This window comes from Vigna angularis, chromosome 6 (genome assembly GCF_016808095.1).
Source record: "Vigna angularis cultivar LongXiaoDou No.4 chromosome 6, ASM1680809v1, whole genome shotgun sequence".
Lineage (NCBI taxonomy): Eukaryota > Viridiplantae > Streptophyta > Magnoliopsida > Fabales > Fabaceae > Vigna > Vigna angularis.
The window spans coordinates 18,357,265-18,382,291 of record NC_068975.1 but is presented as its reverse complement, the minus strand read 5'-3'; the positions used below and the strand labels follow the sequence as shown (position 1 = coordinate 18,382,291).

The following is a 25,027-nucleotide window of genomic DNA, read 5'->3' as shown; positions in this document are numbered from 1 at the left end:
TTTGTTTGCTTTCAAAATCTGATCTAGAGTTGATCTTGAGTCAGTTTCTCTACTGTGCAAAAGTTTCTTTATCTGCTACTTACATTGTTGGTGGTTGTCCTGTTTTGTCCATTACTTTGCTTAGCCTAGCCTTTTCTGAAATGAGAAGTTGTACACTTTGGTTTCTGGAGTTTGAAAGAGGATTGGTGTGCTTGGTAGCATTTTAGGTGGTGGTGGTCTGAAAGACTCTCCAGCTGTGTACTGCCAAGGGAGAATCTCTCTTCCAAACCTTTCCATTTTGAATGCTTTAGGTTTTCAAAGTGAAGCCTGAGTGTAGTGAGTTTCGTGAGGCCAATTTGGCCTAATTCCTTGGCACTTTGAAATAGAGAATTCATTGTTAATCTAACTGTTTGTAATTGTTCATTGTGTAGGGAAAAGGAGTTGAGTGAGCAAACTAGAGCAATTGTGATTGTTTTAATCTGCTCTTGCATTCATTTTAGATTATAAACTGTTTGCTGAATTTAGTGAGATATTAAATGTTTGAATGTGATTGCTGATTTGCTAGTGATGCTAATTGTGCTTGTGAATGTTTAATCTATCATTGCACTCACTTTAATTTCAAACATTGCCTGCTGAATTCATTGATATACTCACTGTTTGACAATGAATTATTGATTTCATGGTTTAATTGGGTTTGTTGAATGCTGATTATGATTTGATAAGATCTATGGGAACTTGGTAGATACATCGAAATTGCAAATAATGTGCTGATTGTTTTATGAGCATGTCTAGAATTGCAACAACACTGTTTTAAACCTGCCAATTTCTGATTTGTCTCACATTACTCTGTCCATTGATATGATTAGCATGGTCCACTGATTTCTAAATTAGTTTAGGACATTGTTCTTGACTAGATTGGTCCATTGTTTCTGCCTAGTGTAATTCACCGATTTGCTGCAAAGGCTGCTCTTGTCATAATCAGTTGTGCATCCATATGTTTTAATTTCCAATGCATCATCTAGTTTTAAGAAGTGACTAAAGCGCTTAATTTCCAATTCTGACTTCCTGGTTGAATTAAGCACATCATTCTTTTTACCCATTGGATTTATCAGATTTTAAATTAGAATTGAATGGTTGTTTAAATCAGTTTAGTTCAGCTTTGAATTACACCTATTGCATCTGGTTAATGTCCATTCCTATTTGTATTTGCTGGATTTGGGTTTGATTTTGTATGCAGAGATGAACCAGTGCAGGGTGTCCAATAGAAGTTCAGATTAGTTTAGAATGAGCATGAGTATAGCTTGAGCAACCAGTAGCAGCCATCTGAACTGAAGGGAGTTTCTTTTATCTTAAACTAGTTTTGATATGCTTAAATTCTTTAGTATGGCCTACAATCGTTAGGATTAGAATTGTTTGATCTGCTGATTTAGTTGGAATTGTTTGTGCAGTATAAGTTGAGACCATTAATTGAGCAGCAGCAGATTCTTAGTGGAAAGCTTGTGCAGCCAAAGAGAAAGGGAAGTTATTACTACCCTATATACTCTTTTGCAATCTGTTTTAACCAAGTGAATACTCATAGCAGTTTTGTGCATTTGTGATTATAGTATTGACCAGAAGCTAGATTGCCCAAGTTATCCAGCAACAAGAAATTGAAGCAACAAAGTTGGGCAAAAGTTTAGTTGGAGCAGGCTAGCAGCTGTCTTCTGAACTAAAGGGAAGACTTTAAATTGTTGGGTATCTCTTCTTACAATTTGTTTGCATCAGGTTCCCTAATCCACATGTTGTTATATACTGTTTTGAAGGAGTGGTGAATCAGATCCAAAGAGAGTGGAATCCAGAAGCTAGAAAAGGGGCCAAAGCTGGCCGAAACAGCAACAGGAGTGTACGTGTTTTTGGCACAAGGACTTGGCATCAAAAGTGGATTGTGGCTGACCCAGACCAGACAGTAGCAGCGTGCATGTTTTGTATTTTTTTTTGTTCCATTTGATGTGTAATAGGCTGATAGGCTATAGCTTTCTTTTAGTTTCAATTTTGTTTGTAATAGGCTTGTGTTAGCCACTATTAGCTTTAGCTTTTGTTTTGTAAAAGGGCCTTTTATAAAGTCCAAGTTCTTTGGAAGAGTCCTTGGTGCTCTTTCAAACTCTTGGCAACTTTACTTGCTTTGATTTTTTTTAGCATAGCTACACAGGTGAATGTGTCTTGTTAGCCAAAGCTACAAGCTTCACCATAGGAGTAGACTTTAATATTGACTTCATTTGTGTATCTCGTAGGGGTCATTAGAGTCTGCTGTTTTCTTAAGTGTTTTGTTTGTTTGATTTTGTGTTCACGTTTAGGGGTGACTTAGGCTAAAAGAGATTAAACTCTAAGCCTATTCACAATAGAGTCCGAAAATTAGGAGTCTAGTTTTAGTTTGTTTGTGAGTTGTGTCCTTTGATTTTAAAGGTGATTTTAGTTTAAAGGGTAACTAGTAGTAACCTAAGACATTTCTGGCAAGGCAAGACTTGGTACTTAAGTAGTCTTCATGACTCACCTCTCTTACCTGGGATTTGTCTAAGTGTGAATCTTGTCCACTTTTACACTAAAAAAACTTTTAGAAACAAAGATGTCTTATTCATATAGGTCATCTAGGATTTCTAATCAGCCCATTATTTTAGCAAATTCTATAAAGTCCTTATTGTAAAGTTCTTATTTTAGCAAAATTTTATATTGGATTGATATTAATTGCAAATATATTTCATGTGTATTGCAGATTTATATTTGATCCAGGAGGAGGAAAAGTAGATATCAAAGAATAAGGCCACTACAAGATGGCTATGCGTTTTCATAACGTCTTCATAAGGCAACTGCCAAGATTTGAGGACAAATCTTTTCTTAAGAGGGAGGGAATGATGGCATACTGCCTCATGAAATTACCTCATGTATTTTACATTTTATTGTACATTCATTTACACTACTCTTGGAGTATGGGTTATTATAAATATCCGTCTCCACCATTGTATTATTTACTTTTGAGCATAATGAATTGTGATTTCTGTAGAGAAAATCCAGACACAATTCTCTCTTGAAAGTCAAGCTAGAGAGTCCAAAGTGAACCGCCTCTAGCCACCTTCCAAGCACCTCTCTCACTTTCACTTTCCATTACACCGTGCTTATTCCCTCGTTTTCTCTCACCTGCCACGCTGACGCATCACTTTGCCACTGTGTGTGCACATCAGCGCCACATCCCCTTCCAGCCTCGCGTCAGCCTCATCTCGCGCATCCTCGTGCACGCATCACCCACGTCTTTAAATTGCGACTTCCAGTCGTCTCTCGCGCATCCAGCCACATATCGAGAGCTCTCTCCAACATTCCTTCACCACGGATTTGCCGTTTTCCGGCCGTTTCACCAATTGTAAGCTCCACTCAACCTTGTCTTCTCCCTCTCTTCATCTTTCCCGGCCATAGAACCTCCTCTCCACCGAACGGTTCGTCCATCTATGGCCTCCGCTAGGGTTTCCCCGATCTTGCCTATATTCCTTCATCTCCTCCGGTTAAACCCTAGATCTTAGGGATCCATGTATTCAACCTCAGTTTCCCCTCCAAATCTAGAACTTCCATTCCATTCCGCTGCGTTCTCGTTCGTCGGAGCAGCTTCGAGGATCTGGATCTCATTTTCGCTGCATCAATCGTTCCTAACTCCTCCGCTGCTTCCATCAGTGCTTCTGCTTCTTCCTCTTTCTCTTCGCGCTCTACTGCCTCTGCTTCTTTGGTTCTCCTTCTTGGCGCTACCGCTGCTGCTTCCTTCTTGCCGCCACCACCTTCGTTCTTCCTAAGGGCTGCCTCCACAGCGTCGCCGCTGCGAGTCCTCCGTCTGCCACTGCTTCCTCTGCATCTCCACTGTTGCTACCACTGCTTGTTGCGCCTTCTCGCTGCTGCTCGTCGCGTCTCCTCACCGTGTCTCCTCGCCGCTGCTCGTCGCGCCTCCCCCGCCACTGCTCCCCTCCCTTGCTGCGTCAGATCTGGTTGTATTTGGGCTAGCTTGGCTTGGCTTTGAGTTGGATCTGGTTGGGTTCTATTGAGTCAGATCTGGTTGGCACATCCCCACCGCTCTCGCTGCTTCCTACCAATCTGGAGCCTCTTTGGGTTATTGCCTCTGTGCAACGAAGAGGAAGAAGTGAACTGTGAATACCAGAAAAAAGAAACACGTTATTGCCTCAGTTATGTAAGAACCGAGGCATAATCGAATCTCTTTTTGACCCGGTTCAGAACCGAGGCACAAAACCACCTCTTTTTACCTCGTTCGTATATGCCTCGGTTACAGAACCGATGCCTATAAGCGAAACTAACCGATGCCATATCCCTTTACTGCACTAGTGTCCTATCCCAATTCTTGTACCTGTAACAAACTATGGAGTTATATACTTCACAATTAAATTTAAAATACATAGTTTATATGGATATAAAATTAATGTAGGTTTGTATCATACAAATGACATGCTCATGAACGGTAGTTGATCCACCTATATGCAGGGTCCCACCCTTTTCTGAAGCTCTATTCCTTTGGAAAATAACCCATTTATTGTAATAATTTGGCAAATTCCAATGTACTAGCAAGGAGCTCCATATGTGCTCTACAATTCAATAAGGGCGTTATCCTACATTGCTTACATCTCTAAACATCTCAGATAGCCTATGAGATGCTTTAGTGTGAAAATTTCTATGAATTTCACTTTCATGTTCAAGTCTCCACCGAACCTTCATTTGTGACTATAAATCATACACAAATTATGTTCATACACATACATATATAGGAAATGAAAACTTAGTTTCATGAAGTTTCACCTTAAATCGTTGTCATAATGGATCTTTATCTTTAGGAGGTATTACTCCCCATGTTGGCCAAGGATTTAGAAATTTTTGCTTAATAGACCTTGTGATGGATTGAGAAGTAACTCTAGATAGAAGGAACTTGCATATAAATACATCAAAGTCATCAAAATTAAGGCAAGCCTTAAATAAGTCATGTCATAGAAATTAGTTACAAATATTTTAGGGTATTACCCTCATCCATAAGGTTCAATCATGGGTCGATCATGAAGAGGAGGGTCAACACCATCACTAGCTGAATCAGGATCAACAGACTGTGTGGGATTCACCATCACCAACACCATCAAATATCTAAACGATGAGGTGGATATAAAAATAGGGTCAAAAGGTGTCACAATGAATGTAGAAGGTGTGAAATATGAGGGTCCATGAAGATGATGGTATATTTTAGTGTATTAAAACTTCCTCACAGTATTCACAGTTCAAGAAATCCAATTCTCACATTTATATGCATAATTTCACCAGTTCTTAAAAGTTTATCTGCATTTGTTTAGGTTCAATTAATCACTTTCTAATTTCATTCATATTTTAAGCATTTTAGTGTTTCAGGAGTCATTTAATGTCATATTATACATGATTAGATAGTATAAATATCATTCCATGCATGAAAAATAAGAAAATCCAAAATTCTGCATAGTTTAGTTTTGCTGTATAATTTTGTATCGACTAACTTTGTTGCCAATTCTGATTCAACCATTGTTTTTACAATTTTTTTTCATATTTGATTAAGTTTCTGCATTGCATTTCATATCATAAGGAATATAGAAACATAATTCAATCATAAGTGTTGTCAGACTCCATTTTAAACTACCTTTGCTGTCAAAATTGGTGTGAAAGTGATTTTGTGATTCTTAAGTTTCTAATTCAATTTGAGCTTTCATTTAGCATGTTCATGGAATTTGAATTCCACAATACTTAGGTTAGTTCATTCAAGAAACACTTAGTGAAACCTAGGGTTTCATTGAGATATTTCATCAAATAATAACTAATCTTAGGAGGATTATGAAGCATATATATTGCCTCTTAATGCAAAAATACTTCTTTCTTCACTTCCTAATGTCCCTCTTTGTTGTCCATGTATCCTTATTTTGTCCTTGTACTATAAAACTAGGTTTTTAATTTATACAATGAATGATGTCACTTGAAGAGTTTACTATAAAAGGAACATAAATAACTAACCACTGCATTTCCAACAATTGTGTAGAAATAGATTGGCTTAGTTTCTCAATCAAGAGGGGGGTGAATTGGTTTTGTTTTATAAAATTTTTTCTTTGAAAAATATTTTCAAAATCTTTAAGCATTTCTTAGAATGAAAGAAAATAAAGAATGAGGAAATAAAAGAGATAAAGGATAGAAAGAACAATACCAGGGTTTATACTGGTTCGGGCTCAAAGCCTACATCTAGTCTCCTTTCAATTAACTTGAGATTGAAAGCAAATCCACTATATAGATTGAGTTTTACAGCAAGCATTACAGAGACACCCTCTCAATGTATTCTCATCTCTAACTCCAAATCTACTATATTAAAACACAAAAAGAACAATCCTCTTTTTGCAACCCCTTTGAGATACCACACTCGAAGTAACCGGAACTCCAAAGTTCTCTTCCTGGCCAACAGCAACAGGGAAACCACAATCTCACAAAATTGCAAACAATTGTGATCTTCCAGTAGTACACATCACAGTGCAGATTGATCAGACTTTGAAAATTCAACAACTCTTCAAGAATCCTTGATTTGATTTTTTTCCAAATGAAATGCTTCTTGATTCTTGGAGAACAGACGCTCCTGCAATTAAAACTTAACAAACTTTTTCATATATGAAAGATATTATTCAAAAAGTTGTTTAATGCAAAGAGCTATGCGTCAATTTATAGAAATGACAGTACTAACGCAATTTAATCGATTGAGTTATTAATGTAAGTTATTAAGCAATTAACACCGCTGTAACATAATTACATTTAACCATTTAACAGATTAAGCATAACATGTAATCGATTAAGCAATTGATGCAAGTCATAACATTTAAAAGTATGACTCTTAAGGTAGTTATGACTTATCAAAAACAAGTTTTCAAAACATACAAGCATTAACCAATTAGGAAAAGAGTTTAATCGGATAAGTACAACACTTAAGCAAATTTGAAAACTTTTCACTCCAAAACTCATCAATGCACTCAGTAAACAAGTATACACAAAGACACGAGTTTTAATCGATTATCTACATAATGTAATCGGTTAGAACTTGTAATTTTACCATTGTTAAGGAAATACTGATATTTGATGAAACTAACAGATTACATAAACTCTGTAATGGATTAATTCATACAGATATACAATGTGCAAAGAGTTTTATCAATCTTAGCCAATGAATATGCATATCATAGATATAATCACTTATCACATATATAAATATGATGAATATGCATAGCATATAGTTCAAGCACAATCAAATATATAAACAACAACTTTGCTTAATATATGCAAGAAACTATTAAAACATTTTTGTTGTTGTCATCATCAAAAACATATATGGGATATATGTGAGTTTACATAGCTCCTCCTATCAACAAACTGAAATCTTGATTAGGAATATAAAAGTTAACGTGATATAGGAAAATATTCGCAAGTCATCTTTGATGACCCACTCACTTACCAGCTTAGTTAATGAAAAGACTTTGATTGAGGTGGTACCTGAATCAAATTAATATGCAATTAAAGTGTTGTATAAACTAGGAAGTGACTCCTATTTCGTCTCTCAAGGACCAAACTTTGGTTCAACCGATAGGTCTAACACGTGGAGGGGTGGTTTATGGATAATTTGTGACTTGAAATTAAAAAACTAAAACACGAAATTGAACACTAATTGAAAGTGATTGGTCACTAACTCAATTACAATGCTTCCAATAACAGATTAACAACAAATAAACACTACTCTCACCCCTAATCCAACACGAATTAACCAACTAAGCGAAGGTTAATTTGGTCTTCAAAAACGTGAATTAAGAAAACACATTTCACAAGTCTAATCAATTTTGCACCCATAGTCCAATTAACTAAGCGAAAATCAAACACCAATTAGGCAACTAAGCGTATACCTAATTGCAAGCACAAAACTGAATCAACTCATGCAAGGTAAGAATAGCACCATCAAAACGGTCCAAAAATCTCAAGGAAACGATGCAATTTCGTTAATGACCAACCAAGCAGACTTAAGCTAACATTAAAATGTAATTAAAGCAACAAAACAATATTGTATACAACATTAAATATGGAACGAAAGTGGACAAAATGGAATTGCAAAACAGATTCAAAACCGCAAAAAAAAATCAAAAAAGAGAATGAGGGAGAGGAGAGGCATTTTGCCCCCTCTGGGTACTAAAACCCTAGTTCCAAAGTCAGCCCACAAATTGGGCTTTTACAATTTTGACCCAAAATGACCCAATGGTGCAAATCTATCCAAAAATACACTAAAAATGAATTTACAATTGAATTAAATCTAAAATGCCTATGTGGAGAGTGATTATTGATGTTCTTGCCCTCTTAAAGTCCCAAAATAATATTCCAAGTAATTCCCTGAAATTAATAATGGAAATAATTAGCCTCAGATAATTCAAAATAATTAAAATAAAAATTATTGGTCAAATTAAGCCCAAATATCAAAACTTAGGAAATACTTGACAATTAAGCACAATTCTCTAATCAAATGTAGTACAAAAAGCTAACTAAATTGTAGAAAATATTGATTCATCTGAGTTCACTCTCATAGGTATCACTAAAGTGTCATACTTCTACACTTGTTTGCAGTCCCTACCTTGCAACTAAGCATATCTCACAACCTCAAAGATCTTTTCCTAATGTTTTTAACCACCATATTCAAGGGGGTAAACATTCAGGTGTATAAGTTTATTTTAACTTGTAAAACAATTTTCATTGTTCTTTGTTCTTTATTATCTTCTAATATAATAGGTTGGCATTAATTTCCAAGGATAATACTTAAAAGAGAAATTTCAATTACCCTCAATCATAATCATATTTTTGAATAAAACAACATCATACAAAAAACAAAACAACATTGACCTCAATGTCAACACATTATGAAATTAAAATGCACAAATAAATGTGAATGCCTATCATTGCATACATTCAACACTGTCACATAACAAAGACATCAATTTTTAAAGTTCATCATTCTAAAAGATAGAACTTACCTCCACAGTAGGGCCTCTCAATAGCCTCCCTCAATAATAACAGCCTTCGTAGACGACGACAGCGGTACCAAGCAGCCTCACGTCACAACAACACCTTGTTCATGGCACCGTCAAACAACACGACTAAAAGTAAGGGAGGTAGGGGAAGAGAATAACAAGATTGGGGAATGAACCACAATAGAGGTTGAGGAGTGAATAACAATTTAGGTTGGGGAAGGGCAAGTTGAAGGGCAATGAAGGTTAGGGAAGACCGAATGATAATGGAGGTTGGGACAGAGCAAAGGGCATGTGAACAGCAAGAGTGGAAGACAACATTTTGGGGGAAAGAAATTCCAAATTCTGATTTTATTTGAACGAAGCACATATCGACAATCACAATCCCTCAATAATGACTCATGTTTCGTTGATAAATCCGTCGATAAATATGTATTATGGAAACACTATAATTTTTCGGTAATTATCCGTCAGAAATTTATGTTTTTACTATAGTGTTAAGGACAAGTCAATCAAAGTTAAGAAGAGATAACCATAATAAAAAAAAACAAGTTAGACAAAGAAATGGAGAAGTTTGTCAAGGTGGAAAACATGACAACCACAATGAAAGTAAATAACCTGACTGTTTATGAAAGGAGTAAGTAAAAGATGAAAGATGGAAAAACTTAAGTTTAAGGGGAGTTTTGTTTGGATAAACTTAAATTTGGGGTTTATTTTGTAATTTTGTTTAAGTTTTACTGTTTGGTTTTATGTTGTGGTTTTAGTTTGCCAGTTGTCACGTGTGGTTTTTTATTTAGTTTTTCGTTGTAACGGGTTTAGTTATTATAGAGCTTGGCCAATATTATTTCTTGTAACTGATTAGTGTTCGTTCGAATATTTAATGGCTTGTAGTTATTCAATGGAGACATAGAGTTTAATTCATATCATATTTGTGTGTCATTTACTTTTACACGATACGTCGCTTGCGAGTGCTTCCAGTGGTTGTGGTTAGAGCTGAATTCACGTTTTTGTGGATATTGTGTACGGTGGAGTTGGTTCTTCTTCTCAATTGCAGTGTAGAGAGGACCGATGGAACTCTGGAGGTGCACAATTCTATCAATTAAGGTGTGTGGAGGAATTTGCAAAGTGCGATGGCTACAAGGTATAGATGTTTGATATGCGATGGTTGTTTTTTTTCACAAGGCTCACACGATGGTTTTGCGTCATGGATTGTGGTGTGGTGGCGACAAGGTTCTGCTGCTCCGATGAGTGATGAATGGTGGAGCTGAGTTATGGTGGATAGTGGTATTCGACGATGGCTCTTTTTTGAAGACCAAGCAAGGTTGTGTGTTTTCATATCTGCATGAGGAAGAAAATGATCATATGGTGACTCCTCGTTGGAAAATTATGAGTGCTAGATGAGTCTTTTACAAGTGTAATTTATACTTGTGTATGGGTTAGTATTGATGTAGGGTGTATGAAAATTCTTGGAATGGTTTAATTCCAAGTTAGTATGCTCTTTTACTGTGGAGTGTGATTCTTGGTGTAAGCAATGAATGAGTTGATTTTAATTAAGGAAGAGTTCGTTGAGTATGAAGAAAATATACATCTTGTAAAGTCTTACATCTCTTAGGATTATGTGGTGTAGTTAAATTATTGCTTTGAAATGTGTAGGTGTACTTTGAGTCAACATTAAAAGTAATTTTTAATTATTATCATTATTTATTAATATAGGTATTGTCAGGTTTAATTAGGGTCAAACTATTGAACTTCAATCTAATGTATCAACTCATTGAGTGAAAGTATATGGTAAAACACCGTTTATAACAGTGAAAATTAACATTTTTTTTACTTCAGAAAATTCAACAGAAATTATCCCAGTGAATGAAAAACCATATATGTTAACCCATCACCCAGAATTTCAAAGGACATTAACAGTTTTCCAGAATTTTACTTAAATGACACGCATTAATATTTTCACACAAAATGTCGTGCACATCATTTTTATGGTCTTCACACACTATATTTTAAGAAGAACTAATGATCAATCCACAATACAAACATGCTCAATGGAAATGCCAAGAATGAACATTGAAGGGTGTGAAAATTGTTCCAACATAGTCGTCATGAAAATTTCTGAAAATTGTGTACTGATCACTCATTTACAAACATAAAGCGACCCTTTTTGAAACTTTAACACTCCACAACATATCTAAGATGATCAAACAAAATGGGTTGAAAACAGTACTCCAACCAATTCAACTCCAGCAATCACTTTTACCAGCATCCATGTGCATCACTTCACAATGGTATGCACACTACATTTCCATCAAAATACCAAAATACGGAAGAGACAAACTTCTTCATGCATGTCCAAAGACCAGCCTTAAATATGCAACATCACTTGCATCCGTATTTACAAAACTACAAATTTAAATGCTTACTTATCAACAATGTTGGGTTCCTCGAGTACACATAGACGACACCAATTGTTCGGTTCCTCAAGTCAACATCTCCACTAAATGTTAGACTCCTGACTTGATGAAGTACTCGCTAATAGAACATGAAATTAAGTGTTAAGTAGAGACAAATAGAATAATTTTTCAATAATGAAAAAATGTGAGGACGTGATTAAATATATAAAATGTTTAATTTCTACCTTAGTTACTATAGTTACAAATATATTAACTTTTATTATTTATAATTATAAAAATTTCTGTTTAGTCACTATTACAAAAATTTTAAGTCTGTTATCACAAAAATGTTCAAACAGTACCCACTCTCACGGCAACGCTCCATTCTCGCCCAACACCCCCATTTCGACTCTCTTGGACCCAAGATCTTCTTATTCTTTATATATATAAGTACATCTTCTACACCCACCTATTTCACTTTCTTAAGAAAACCTAACATTTAAAATAAAATATGAAATTGATTCATACCTGTAGTTGTTGCTCTTGTCGGAAGATTCCTGGTATTGATGAAAGAATCTTGTCGCTGGTAAAATGTTATTAAGGCTGCTTTTTTTAAGGAATGAGCAAGTGAAAGTAAAAATGTGAATCATTTGGAATAGGTTAAAACATATTTTTAAGTCTATTACAAAAGATACACATGTAAAAATAACATATTTTGAAGTCTGTTGAAAAAATAACAAATATAAAAAATACTAATTTAAGTATGTTAAAAGAATAACAAACTTAGAAATACTAACTTAAATCTGTCAGAAAATAGACTTAAAAATGTTACTTTTATTTATAAAACTGTTACTGCACATTTTTAAATTTATTTATTTTTAACAGACTTAAATTTAGAAACTTAATAAGTCTATTTTGTACGGTGGTCCTTACAAAGTATCATTTTAATTCAGTTTAGTATGATGAAATGATCAGAGCTGGTACATAAACTAAAATAAGATATTCTTAAGTACTGAAATTAGAAAATAAAAGTTTTATGATATCAAACCATAGAAAAGGAGCACACCTGTTAAACTCTGAATATGTTGCCATTTCTCAGGAAATGGGAGAATACGTAAATGGGGCACATGTTTGATCATGAAATACTCTTCTCCTTCATTGGGGTCAATCTTTCGGTGAAATTCAGCCGACACATGGATGATTTCGAGAAATTGGAGTTTCTTTAAGTGTTGAATGCCGGGTACTGCCTTCAGTGGAAAAATATTTAATATCTTAAGCTTTTCCAAAGCTTGCAGTGCCCCGCTATCAATAGAGATGAACCTCAAATACAACAAACTATCAAACTGTAGTTCCTTTAGTTTTAGAAATCCTCCATTTTTAAAATGTAAAGTTTCTCCTTCATAAGAACTGGAGCCGAAAAAGAGGGTTAACAAATTTGGCATTTGTCCCAAAGGTATCAATGGATTTTTAGTTAAGCGGGAAGAAGCCAAAGACAATTTCACAAGATTTTGGAACGAACTCAAATCTGGGAGTTCTTTTAAGTTGCCCGATAGGAGAAGCTTCCTTAGTTTAGACAAGGATGACGGAATGTGCAAGTCAACTTGAGTCAAATCTATTATGGAGATATGCAGTCGCTCCAAGAGTGGCATCGTGTTTATTGAGGAACAAAGAGTATCCGCATGATCTCCCGGAAGACTAATCAGCCTCAGATCCCTTAATTGCGTTAGCTTTCCAAGCTCCCTAATAACGTCTCCATCTGGATCTATTTTCAATACATGCATCTTTTCCAGGGATGTCATGCTCCCAAGACTATCCTTCACTTCAATGGAAGATATTGGCTTACCCAATAGATAACGTAGCTTTTTCAGCTTGGTAATCTCCTCTGGTACCTTAATCTCCCCATCTGCTCGTACATCTAGGGTCTCCAAGTTCTGGAGCTCACTAATGGATTTTGGAAGGCTTGTTATGGATGTACCCCGGAAGCTTAGATACTTTAAGTGGATTAAACTCCCCAAATTTTCAGGAATATCCTCTAATGGAGCATTTGCAAAATCGAGCACCTTCAACCGCATGTATTTTGCAAGCAAGGGCCTGGTGAAGTCTTCCGATGACGCTTCTTTTTTAAAAATTAGAATTGACCGAACATTTTGCGATTCTTCCATAGATCCACTTAAACAATTGGAACTTCTTCCTATTGTTAAGCGTCGAATGATATCACTTGACCCCGAATGATTATGCCCATCACTATAGTGACAAAAGCCCGTATTCTTAATTTTTTCACGGATCATTTCATGTATTAAGTCATGAACACGACATGCTTTAGCTTTGCCATCTGTGGTAAATGATGCTACTTGTACCAAGCTTCTACTAATCAACTCCATTAAATGTTGTCGTGCAACTTCTTCTAAACTTCTTCCACTTTCTTGTTTTACAAACCCTTCAGCTATCCACAGCTGAATTAATGTACCACATTTAACTTCGTAATCTTCAGGATACATTCCGAAATACAACAAACATGACCTGAGATTCCGTGGCAAACCATCGTAACTCAAACTTAAAATTTTTTTTACACTGTGTAACTCCGAATTCCTCTCCATCTCAAAACTTAGATTTTGATTAAAACAGGACCCATTCAGGAGGAGTTTCATATTTTCTATACAAAAGACTACCAATAGCTACAATTGCTAGAGGTAAATATCCGCACTTCCTAACAATATCCAGACCTACTTTTTCATAATCTTTTGGACTACGTTCATCAAAACCATACCCAAACGCCTTCTTAAATAACAACTCCAATGATTTTGCATCACTTAAAGGTTGTAACTTATGCACCTTAAAAGATAAAGCTTTCTTACAGAACTCCACAACCTTCTCATCACGGGTAGTGATTAATATTCTACTTTTATTTTTATCATCAATTAAAGCAGATTCAATGTCATCCCAAAATTTTTCTTTCCATACGTCATCAAACAAGACAACATACCTCTTATTCCTTAAGCGGTTTATGACTTCTTTTATCAACGACATTCGATTCATAGTTGCAAGATCCGGAGGAGGTTTCTCCGCTCTGTCGTTGCAAAGCTCCTTCATCAAATCCCTCAGCAGCCGTTCAACAGTGTAGGATCGAGACACTGTGATCAACGCATGGCAGTCAAAGTCTTTGACCCTGTCAAAAACTTGCTTAGAAAGAGTGGTTTTTCCCAATCCTGCCATTCCTACAATAGAGATGACAGTGCGTTCCTTTCCTCCCTCTGTCAACCACTTTGTCAATCTTTGTATAGGTTCTTCAAAGCCAACAACCTCGTCTTCCTTCATAAAGAAAGGATCCATTCGAAGTTTAAGCCATGTGGAATTTTCATTTCCTCTTGAACCGTCTGATGTTGATCCTCTAGGAAAACTTTTTTCGAAGCCATCTCTTTCCTCACGAATAAGTTTCTTAACATCCTGAATCCGAAACACTATTGGAATGAGAAGGATTTGAGTTTTGATGATTTTAACAGTCTCACGGAGTAAAGCTGCACACCGAGGATCTTCTTCAGGTTGATTTTCCTTAAATATCTCATAGTCATCGATTACATCTTCCATGCGATAAGCTGCTTTTCTCAGCTTCATCAATCTTTTTCTTATTCCATGACTCCTTTTGTTATCTTCTTCAGCTTCTGCCACTTTATCTTCTTCAGCTTCAGCCACTTTGTCTTCTTCATGGATGAAATATTGAAAGCTTTCTAGTTCATCTCTAACTTCTGCAACTTCTTGTGGGAGATCTATCAGCATCTTTAAAGCTTTGAAACATTTTGAAATCAAATTATTAATCGCAATAGACAATCCAAATTCTGCCATTTTAGTTAAGCTCTCCCTCTCTTGCTTTGTTGAAGAGGGAACCGTAAAACTTTAAGTTCTTCAACACCATATATATATATATCAAATAATACACAGTTTATTATAATATATTTCATTTTTATGTATTGCCTTTTAAAATCAAGCATGCATGTGATGTTTGTACAATTAATCTTAACCATACAATTACAATAAGTAATTAAAATTGTATACAAAATTAAACAAACATGAATAAGTTTACTCGGTTTTCATTTTGTCCTTAATAGATCCTCCTTATCTGTATCATAAATATTTTCTTTTTTAATGCCAGTGTTCAGACATATTTAGTGCATTTTCTATGAGGAGAAACGAAGACTTTGACCTTTCAATTTTGCGAGCTAGTTGCGGTTTTTTCCTTCTTTTTTTAATTTGCCGTAGTATAGCAAGTAAAGATCTTGTGGTCCAGCTGACGTGATTAGATTAAACAATGTTAATTGTATTTATCAGTGGTTGTTGTAAAAATTAATAAATGTTTATAGAGAACCGTGTGTGCTTTTCAAAGCTTTTGTCTTTTACAGGAACATAATTTAAAACAAGGTTTAATCATTCACGAAGTCCTTTTTTTTCGCGTGGAATCTCAATTTAGTTCCTTTGTTTTTGAAAATCTCAATTGGATCCCAAATTTATGAAAATTGCAACAATTGGATCATTTCCATTAAATTGTCTCCAACGGCGTTAGTGTGTATCTGACGTGGCACGCTGTAGTCTGACGTGGATGACGTGCCACATCAGACATACACTAACGCCGTTAGAGACAATTTAACGGAAAGGATCCAATTGTTGCAATTTTCATAAATTTGGGACCCAATTGAGATTTTTAAAAACAAAGGAACTAAATTGAGATTCCACGCGAAAAAAAAGACTTCGTGAATGATTAAACCTTAAAACAAACATGAATAAGTTTACTTGGTTTTCATTTTGTCCCTAATACATCTCTTTATCTGTATCATAAATATTTTCCTTTTTAATGCCAGTGTTCACACATATTTAGTGCATTTTCTCTGAAGAGAAACGAAGACTTTGACCTTTCAATTCTGCGAGCTAGTTGTGGCTTTTTTCTTTCTTTTTTTAATTTGCCGTAGAATAGCGAGTAAAGATGTTGTGGTCCAGCTAACGTGATTAGATTAAACAATGTTAATTGTATTTGTCAGTGGTTGTTGTAAAAGTTAATAAATGTTTACAGATAACCGTGTGTGCTTTTCAAAGCTTTTGTCTTTCGTTAAAGGAACATAATTTCATCTGATTATTCACTTTTTATTTTAAGGCTCATTGGGTAAAACATTTCTCTTCCGGAACAGTACCCCTTAGTTATAATAGATTATTTGTGCAATGATATCTTGTTTCGGGAATAATCGATTGGAATAATAATCAATTATTTCTTCATATGTGATGAATCTGAAAATTTATTGGGTCAGAATCATTGAGATAATTGATTATCTTAAGTGATAATCGATTATCACAGAATATTTTTTGTAATGGGAATAATCGATTATCACTTATGAAGAATGTTGAGGAGTTGTAGAACGTGATGATAATCAGAGAATGAGATTGATGGGTATGTTTAGGATCAGGTTTGACTTGTGATTGAGGGTGGAGCATGAGTGAGTGTTAGGGTGTACTTGAATATGTAATTGATGAGCATGATGGTAGTGGTGTGTCTATGATGATGATCATAATATGGAGATGCTTCAGGTGATGCTATGTTGGTAACGGTGTTACTATTATGGTTATAGTAAGTAGTTAACATAGGTGTTAATGAGTGAATAGACCAAGGGTCAAGGACTCAAGGATCGAGGAACGAAGATCGAGTATAGTGGATTGAGAATTGAGTAATTCATTGTGATTGAATTGTTATGTTAAAGGATTGGGGATCCTACTGTTATTACTATTGGGTATGGGGTGGTTGTTTATGGTTGATATATTCAATGTGTTATATCTTACTATTATTATGATTGTTTTATCAGTAGCTTACCCCATACATGTTACCAATTAGGAGCATTGGTGTCTTGAAGATAATGATTTTGATAATGTTACAAAGTCAAGAATATGAAGACCCTTGTTGCATTAAGTTTAAAAGCATTTATGTATAACAGAAGATATCGACCGAACGGTAAGGACCGAGCAGTGGAAGGCATAAGTGAGACCTGGTAAGGTATGATCAAGACCGAGCGGATAGGACCGAGTGGTGGAAGGCATGACCGAGACCACATGAGGCCTGATCGAGACCGAGCAGTTCGGACCGAGCGATGAAAGGCAGTGAGGAATTCAAACCGAACGATGGAAAGTTGTGAAGAATCAAGCCGAACGCTAGAAAGCTGTAAGGAACCAAGCCGAACGCTGGAAAGTTGTAAGGAACCAAGTCGAACGACAAAAGGTGATAAGGACTCGAGTTGAACGCAAATAAAGACCGAACAACGTTGAAACACAGGCCGAACACAGGTTGAACACAGGTCGAACACAGTTGAAAACCGAACGACGTATAGTAGTTGAAAGTCGAATAAGACAGATAAACACAACACATGTACAAGACCGAATGGTGGAAAGCTGTGAGAAAGAAGAAGAAGGAAGTCGAACGGCAGAAGGTTGTAAGGGCTCAAACCGAACGGTAGAAGGAGTTGAAGAACTGAAGCCGACTGGTTTCAAGAGTCAATATTCAAACTGTTCCAAGTCTCGCAGATAATCGATTATCATTTACAATAATCGATTATCATTGGCAATTGTAATGTGTCTTTTTAGTTTCTGACCTTGCACGAACCTTAGGCTATAAATAGTGTTTTCCACAGGTCTTAGAAAATAACTTTTCATTTTGAGAGTATTAGAGTTGTGTGTCTAAGGTAAGATCTCTGAGAGTGAAAAGGGAACTTTGCGATTTTTAGAATACAGTGCAATCTGAGGAAGTTCTCAAGTGCTAGTTCTTGCTCTTGTCAAGTCTTGTAAATAGGAGAAGCTCACGCTTTGTGTGTCAAAGATCGGAGCGGTTTTCTTCAAGTTGGTTGAGCTATTTCTTTCGGTTCGTTTGTCAAAGGAAGATACTTCTGGTTCGGTTGTCGAAGGAAGGTTTTTGATACTCTTAATCTCCATTCACTATCTTGTAATTTGTACAAATTGTGAAACTGTTTTTAGTGAAAAAGGTTAATCACTATTCATAGTGATTAACGATTGGACGTAGAATCTTTTGATTTGAACCAGAATAAAAATCATTTGTGTGATTTCTCTACTCCCTATACTCTTTACATTTTATGCACATCAACTGTTTGTTAAAATGTTTATAAGAAAATTAAAGGAACCATTTTTTAAATTGACCGAACACGCTTTCCACTATTTTATTCCACTACGCAACTCGACGATACTAGTTGCTTTAACCAACAATTGGTATCAGAGCATGCTTTGATATTCTTTCAATTTTTCAGAAATGGCCGGTCAAAATCAAGTTTCAAAATCAAGTTTATGATGAAGGTGCTTCTATCAACAGACCGCCACTTTTTACTAGTGTTAACTATGCATTCTGAAAAGTCAAAATGGAAATTTTCATGGAGTCTATTGATAGAGGCATCTGAGAAGCTATACAAAATGGTACCTATATTCATAAAAATACAGTTGATGGTGTGGAAATAGAAAAACCATATTTTAACTAGACTGCTGAGGAAAATAGAAGAGCCAAATATGATATTAAGGGCAGAAATTTAATTTTATCTACACTAACCATTGATTATTTCTTCGAAGTTTCTGTTTATAAAAGTGCACAGGAAATGTGAGAAATTTTAAAACTCATTTATAATGAAGTTATAAATGTGGATAAGTTGACTTGTTTGAATTCAAGCTCGACCTCAAACTCCTCAAGCTCAAATGATTTTAATGAGCAAGAAAATTTATGCTTGATGGCCAACGGTGAATCATTTGGAAGCCAATTCTTGAAGAAAAAGTAGCCATGTGAAAGCCGATTGTCTAAACAACAAGAGAAATGAAGAAAGAAAAGAAAAGAAATTTCCCAAGAAGAAGAAGGCTTACGTAGCATGGGAAGAAAATGCTTCAAGTTCTTCAAGCTCAAGTGAATCAAATGACGAAGCAAATTTATGTTTAATGGCTGACTCAGAAGATGCTGGAAGTCAAGTAAGTGATTCTAGCTTTTAGTCTAATGAATTTGATTTACAAAAAGTCTTTCTTGAATTGTTAAATGAATCTAAGAAATTAGATGTTGCTCATAAAAATTTGAAAAATGAGTTTAAGGATTTGAAAATTAAATATGAGAAGGTATTAGATGAAGAAGTTATTTTAAGAAATAAAATCTGCAACTTAGAAATGCATGAGTCTACTGTAATTGAACATCCTGTTGAATGTCTTTCATGTCAAAGTCATATGCTTAATATTGATATTATAGAAAATTTGCTTAAGAAGGCTACACAATCTGCATCTTGTATAAATAATGGAGTTAAGAAGAAGTCTTTCAAAAATAATAGTGTGCTTAAAAAGAACAATCAAATTGGAAGAACCCGTAGGGTATGGGTTGAAAGAGGAACTGTCTGTTATAGGAACCCAAATGTTGTCACATCTTTTACTGAATGAAAAAGGGGCACACTTATAACAAATGTAGAATAAAGCATTTTGATAAAGGAAAATATACTTGGATTCCTATTATAAAGTAATTTGTCTTTAACCTCAAAAGAACCCAAAAGAGATTATGGGGACCAAAACTCTAGTGTTTGGTTTTGCAGGTTATGTTTTCAAAAGGAGAAAAGAGATCCATGGTATTCTACTTTTGAAATTGATGCTCCAGGCCAAGGAATGAATCCATCAAGTGGTATCCAAAGCCTTGGTTCGAGCACCAAGTGATTGAGGTTGTGGTTGTCATGTTTTGTCACTAGTGTCTGATTGGTTTTCCTAGCCAATCTTATTTGAGAAGTTGTTTCACTATGGTTTCTGAAACTTGAAAGAAAGGTTTGTGTGCTTAGTAGCATCTTAGGTGGTGGTGGTCTGAAAGATTCTTCGGCCTTGAATTGCGAAGGGGAATTTCCATTCCAAACCTAAACTTCTTTATTGCATTACAAAAGATTTTTAAAGTTCGTTAAAACAACATATTTTTTAATAACAACCAATTCACCTCCCCCCTCCCCCTCCCCCTCTTGATTGGGAAATAGGGCCTACACATTTCTATAGTAGCATTTTGTCGATATGCACTCACACTAGTAAAAAAAAGTTTTTTTAACGCACTATATACACTTCAGTTTTATTGAAACCGAAGCGTATAAAAGCGCGGTAGCATTTTCCTAAATATTGAGTAGTTATATGCTTCGGTTATATATGAACCGATGCCTATAGATATTACTGCCTCTAGTAGAACGTCAACCGAGGCATAAAAATTGCGTCACTTCATCAACCGCAACTACAAAATCAGGTTCTTTTTTTACAACAAGATACTACCTCGGTTTTGCTCAGAACCGAGGCATAATCTGCTTTAGTATGTCTATAACCTAACCCGAAGCATATAATATGAAATTTAAATGGTTTAGGCACCGGTTAATCAGATAACCCGAGGCATATAATATGGACTTTAAATGGTTTAGGCACCGGTTAATTAGATAATCGAGTTAGTATCTTGAAATTTTCTTATTCTTCTTCTCGCGCAAGCATCTTCCTCTCCCATCTTCCATTTCCCTTTTCCTTTTCTTGTTTCTCTCTCTTCTCTACGCTCCAACCTTAACGCCCACCACAGCTACAACACAGCAACCACCACCTGGACGCTCGCTCTTGGAATCGACCGAGATCCCTTCGCCTTCCTCCTTGTTCATCGAAACCCTATCGGACTCCGTCACCAACGTCGTCCTCACTTATCACGAAAACCCCGGGCCGCCGTCGGGAGCCCCCGCTGCCTTCCCAAGTGGTGGCCTCGCTCCTTGCGCTGCTTGCTCCAAGCCCTGACACGCCGCCACTAGGAGCCAGCAACACCTCGTCGTGTTCAACGGCTGCGAGCGCGGCTTCCACCTCGTCTGCGAGTGCGTCACCTCTGGAATGAAGAGCAAGCAGTGGCCATTGGGAGTGAAACAGCTTCTCGATAACAGCTCGTAGGGTTCTAATCCAGATCTTCATCCCCAATTTTAGTGCTGCATGGTGAATAATCTCAGATCTACATTGCTTCAGTTGTTATCCCCTTTCTCTCTTTTTTTTTTGTTTTGATTTTTCTTTTTATTTTGAGCGGTCCGGTCAGGATTATAGTTTAGTGGTTTGCGTTTTGGCAGATTAAGTCGTCGTCGTATCCCCCACCACCATCGAACAACTATGGGAAAACCAACCCCTTCTAAGTGAGATGATGCACAAAAGTGGCTTTTGGGATTGTCAAAAGGAGGAGAGAAAAATCACTCAAAAAACAGACCAAGAAACTCAAACACAAATGATTTGAGACTGATAGCTCCTGTGCCACAAAAGGAGCATGATTACTCAAGTAGTGAGAAGGAAGAGGAAGAGGATCAACAAGCCCCTGCAAGAGGATTGAAGATCAAGCTAGAAAGTTGAGTCCACTAGAAAGTCGAGCAATGGCTTGGGATGAGGCAGGTAATTACTTAACTATTGAGCTTGTTCTTTGATCAACTGAATGTATTGAAGGAAAGGTTGTTCTTGGGATGAGATTCATTTCTATGATATAAACTTCGATCTGAGGCATTAGCTTTATCTTCTTTGATAATTCGTAAAGTAAAGTGTTTTAATGGTTTTGCTACACTACTTGTGTTGCTAAAACTTCTATTGTTTTGTTTTGTGTTTTTTTATTGTTGTTTTTAATATTTCTTAGCATGATTGAATTGCAATTGTGATGTTGTTGCTCTAAGTTACTGCGTGTGATTGCATGGCTTGTGATCTAGCTTCTGCTGTCTAGTGTGAATATTAAAAGATCACAATTAGAGACTCTAATTGTTTTATTCATACACAGATGATGAAAAAATAGACAGGGATATCAGCACTCCAAAGGAGAATGTTGACTTCGTCTAATGGGAATCTCTCTAATGCGTTTGTGTTTATTTTGTAACTTTTTTTAAGGAAGTATTTGCACGGGTTGTTTCAAGTTCCATTATACGATTTGCAAGTGACGATAACTTAAACAGGGACATCAGTACTTATGCTAAGGATGGTGATTTGTCTTTGGGAATCTCTCTGATTCATAACCAATTTTCATGATACAGACTGAGATTATTAACAAGTTAACTTTTGACAGTCCAATGTGTTTAAGAGCAATATTTATCACTTTTATTAACTGATGAGAAATTTTATACAATTATTTAATTTGATATAACCCCATCTTGGGGTAGCCTGCTCTAAATGCTGTGTTGGTAAGTGCATGTGTAATATTGATATTTGGCCAATGATGTATTGATTTGCTCGTAGTATTGACATAACTATTCAATCAAAGATAATCGCACATTTCTTACACTACTGGATTTTGACAGTAGCCATGACTCTCTTTTTTTCCTTTTTACGGATATAAGACGGTTTAAAGATGATATATATATATATATATATGTATATGTATATATATATATGTATGTATATATATATATATATATATATGTATATATATATATGTATATATATATTTTGTTACTTTTTTATCTTTCTTCTTTATCAAATGTATCATCTATAATATATATTTTTTTTTCTTATGTAGCATGTTGAATATTTATGGTAGATTTTTTTTTATATACCTAACAGATTTGGAAATCTTTGAGGTGGGTCCAACGGAAAGGTAGAAAGAGTAACTTGCGGGTCGTACTAGATTTGATATGAAAATTTCATTATACTTGGCATATGAAATATCAAATACAAACCCAGTCTCTTTGTACCTGGATCTAAATCAATGGTGGAGATGTTGAGGGTTTATTCCAATGTGAGGGTTTATCTTATTTCAATGTTGACTGTTAACAAAGTGTCAATACCTAATTTTGTCCGGATAAATATAATTCATCACAAAAATAAATAAATAAAAAAACATAAAAAAAAAAAACCAAAATGAAAAATACTATTTATTTTACTTTTTGCATCTCCAAATTTTCTTTTAAACACTTAATCCAATGGCCCAAAATAATTTCATTTTTTTTACTTCCTCACCACCCATCTTTTCTTATCACACCCCATTCTCCACATCATCATCCACCTCACCCTCCACATCATCTACCTTTTTCATTTACTTTTTCCACATCATTTCCATATTAATTTTATATATCAACATTTCTAATTATTCCACTTACTTTTTTTAATTATATCTTCTCCATCAACATTTTTTATTATCCATTTTTCTCCACCTTATTTTTCCACCCACTTTTTATATTATTTCTTTCAGTTATTTTCCACATTAACTTTTACTATTCACTATATTTTATTTCACCTAATTTCTCCACCAACTTTTTATATTATTTCTTCCACTTAATTTTCACACCTAATTTCTCCACCAACTTTTTATATTATTTCTTTCACTTATTTTCCACATTAACTTTTACTATTCACTATATTTTATTTTTACCTACTTTCTCCACCAACTTTTTATATTATTTCTTTCACTTAATTTTCATACCTAATTTCTCCACCACCTTTTTATATTATTTCTTTCACTTAATTTTCACACCTAATTTCTCCACCAACTTTTTATATTATTTCTTTCACTTATTTTCCACATTAACTTTTACTATTCACTATATTTTATTTCACCTAATTTTTCCACAAACTTTTTATATTATTTCTTTCACTTATTTTCCACATTAACTTTTTCTATTCATCTTTTTTAATTATATTTTATTTCCTCTAAATTTTCCACCAACTTATTATATTATTTTTATTCATCAACTTTCTTCATCCTTAACTCTATAAATACCTACATTCTCTTCACTTCACACACACAATTACATAATATCCATCTCTTCTCTCTCAAAATCTCTTCATTCCATCCCAAAACTCTACTTCATTTTTCTCTCACATTTTACTATTTCCTAATCCCTCTATACATAGTAAATCCCATACCACATTTCTACTATAAATTCATCTTCTTCACCATCAATCTACCTCTTCTCACAACTTATTACAAGCAAAGTCTTGCTTCATCTTTCAAATCTTCAACAAGGTACACATTTTCTTTTCATTCTATTTATATTCATTTTGATCATTTTTTTTTAGTTTATAAATTTATCCTAGGCTTTTTGATATTTTTATGTCATAGATATTTCAACTTCACTCTCTTCATAATAAAAAATATATATAAAAAAATATAAAACTTTAAAAAACATGTAATGATATAAATATCGGTGTGAGTACTCGTGCGATCGTACGCATCAGCCTAGTACTCATTACCCAAAATATAAAATAAACAAAAAAAGCCGTGTGAGTGCTCGTGCGATCGCACGCATCAGCCTAGTGCTCATAACGCATAAAAATATAAAATAAACAAAGAAAGTCGTGTGAGTGCTTGTGCGATCATACGCATCAGCCTAGTGCTCATTACGCAAAAAAAAAAATATAAAATAAACAAAAAAAGCCGTGTGAGTGCTCGTGCGATCGTACGCATCAGCCTAGTGCTCATTACGCAAAAATCTAAATATTACATCAAAATACCAAAAAAAATATAATCTTCAAAAAACTAAAAAATCAACGCTTTCAAGCAAACAAAAAATTTTTCAGCCAGAACTACGTGATCCTTGATTCTCCATCAAAAGTGGAGATACGTAGGAGCAAGGCCAG

General features: G+C 35.1%; 1 protein-coding gene and 2 non-coding genes across 3 annotated transcripts; 2 read left to right on the top strand and 1 right to left on the bottom strand.

Moving 5' to 3' along the window:
- Positions 1–10,913: 10,913 nt before the first annotated feature.
- Positions 10,914–15,309, bottom strand: LOC108342429 (disease resistance protein RPM1-like). Its single transcript, XM_017580204.2, is given in 4 exon segments — positions 10,914–11,579; positions 11,969–12,046; positions 12,507–14,054; positions 14,056–15,309. Coding segments are annotated over 4 exon segments (2,886 nt in total). The 5' UTR covers positions 15,281–15,309; the 3' UTR covers positions 10,914–11,544.
- Positions 15,310–22,228: 6,919 nt separating this feature from the next.
- Positions 22,229–22,315, top strand: LOC128197649 (small nucleolar RNA R44/J54/Z268 family). The gene has a single exon (XR_008250278.1). It is a non-coding gene; the product is annotated as a small nucleolar RNA R44/J54/Z268 family (small nucleolar RNA).
- A 66-nt stretch (positions 22,316–22,381) lies between these two features.
- Positions 22,382–22,466, top strand: LOC128197650 (small nucleolar RNA R44/J54/Z268 family). The gene has a single exon (XR_008250280.1). It is a non-coding gene; the product is annotated as a small nucleolar RNA R44/J54/Z268 family (small nucleolar RNA).
- The last annotated feature ends 2,561 nt before the right edge of the window (positions 22,467–25,027 follow it).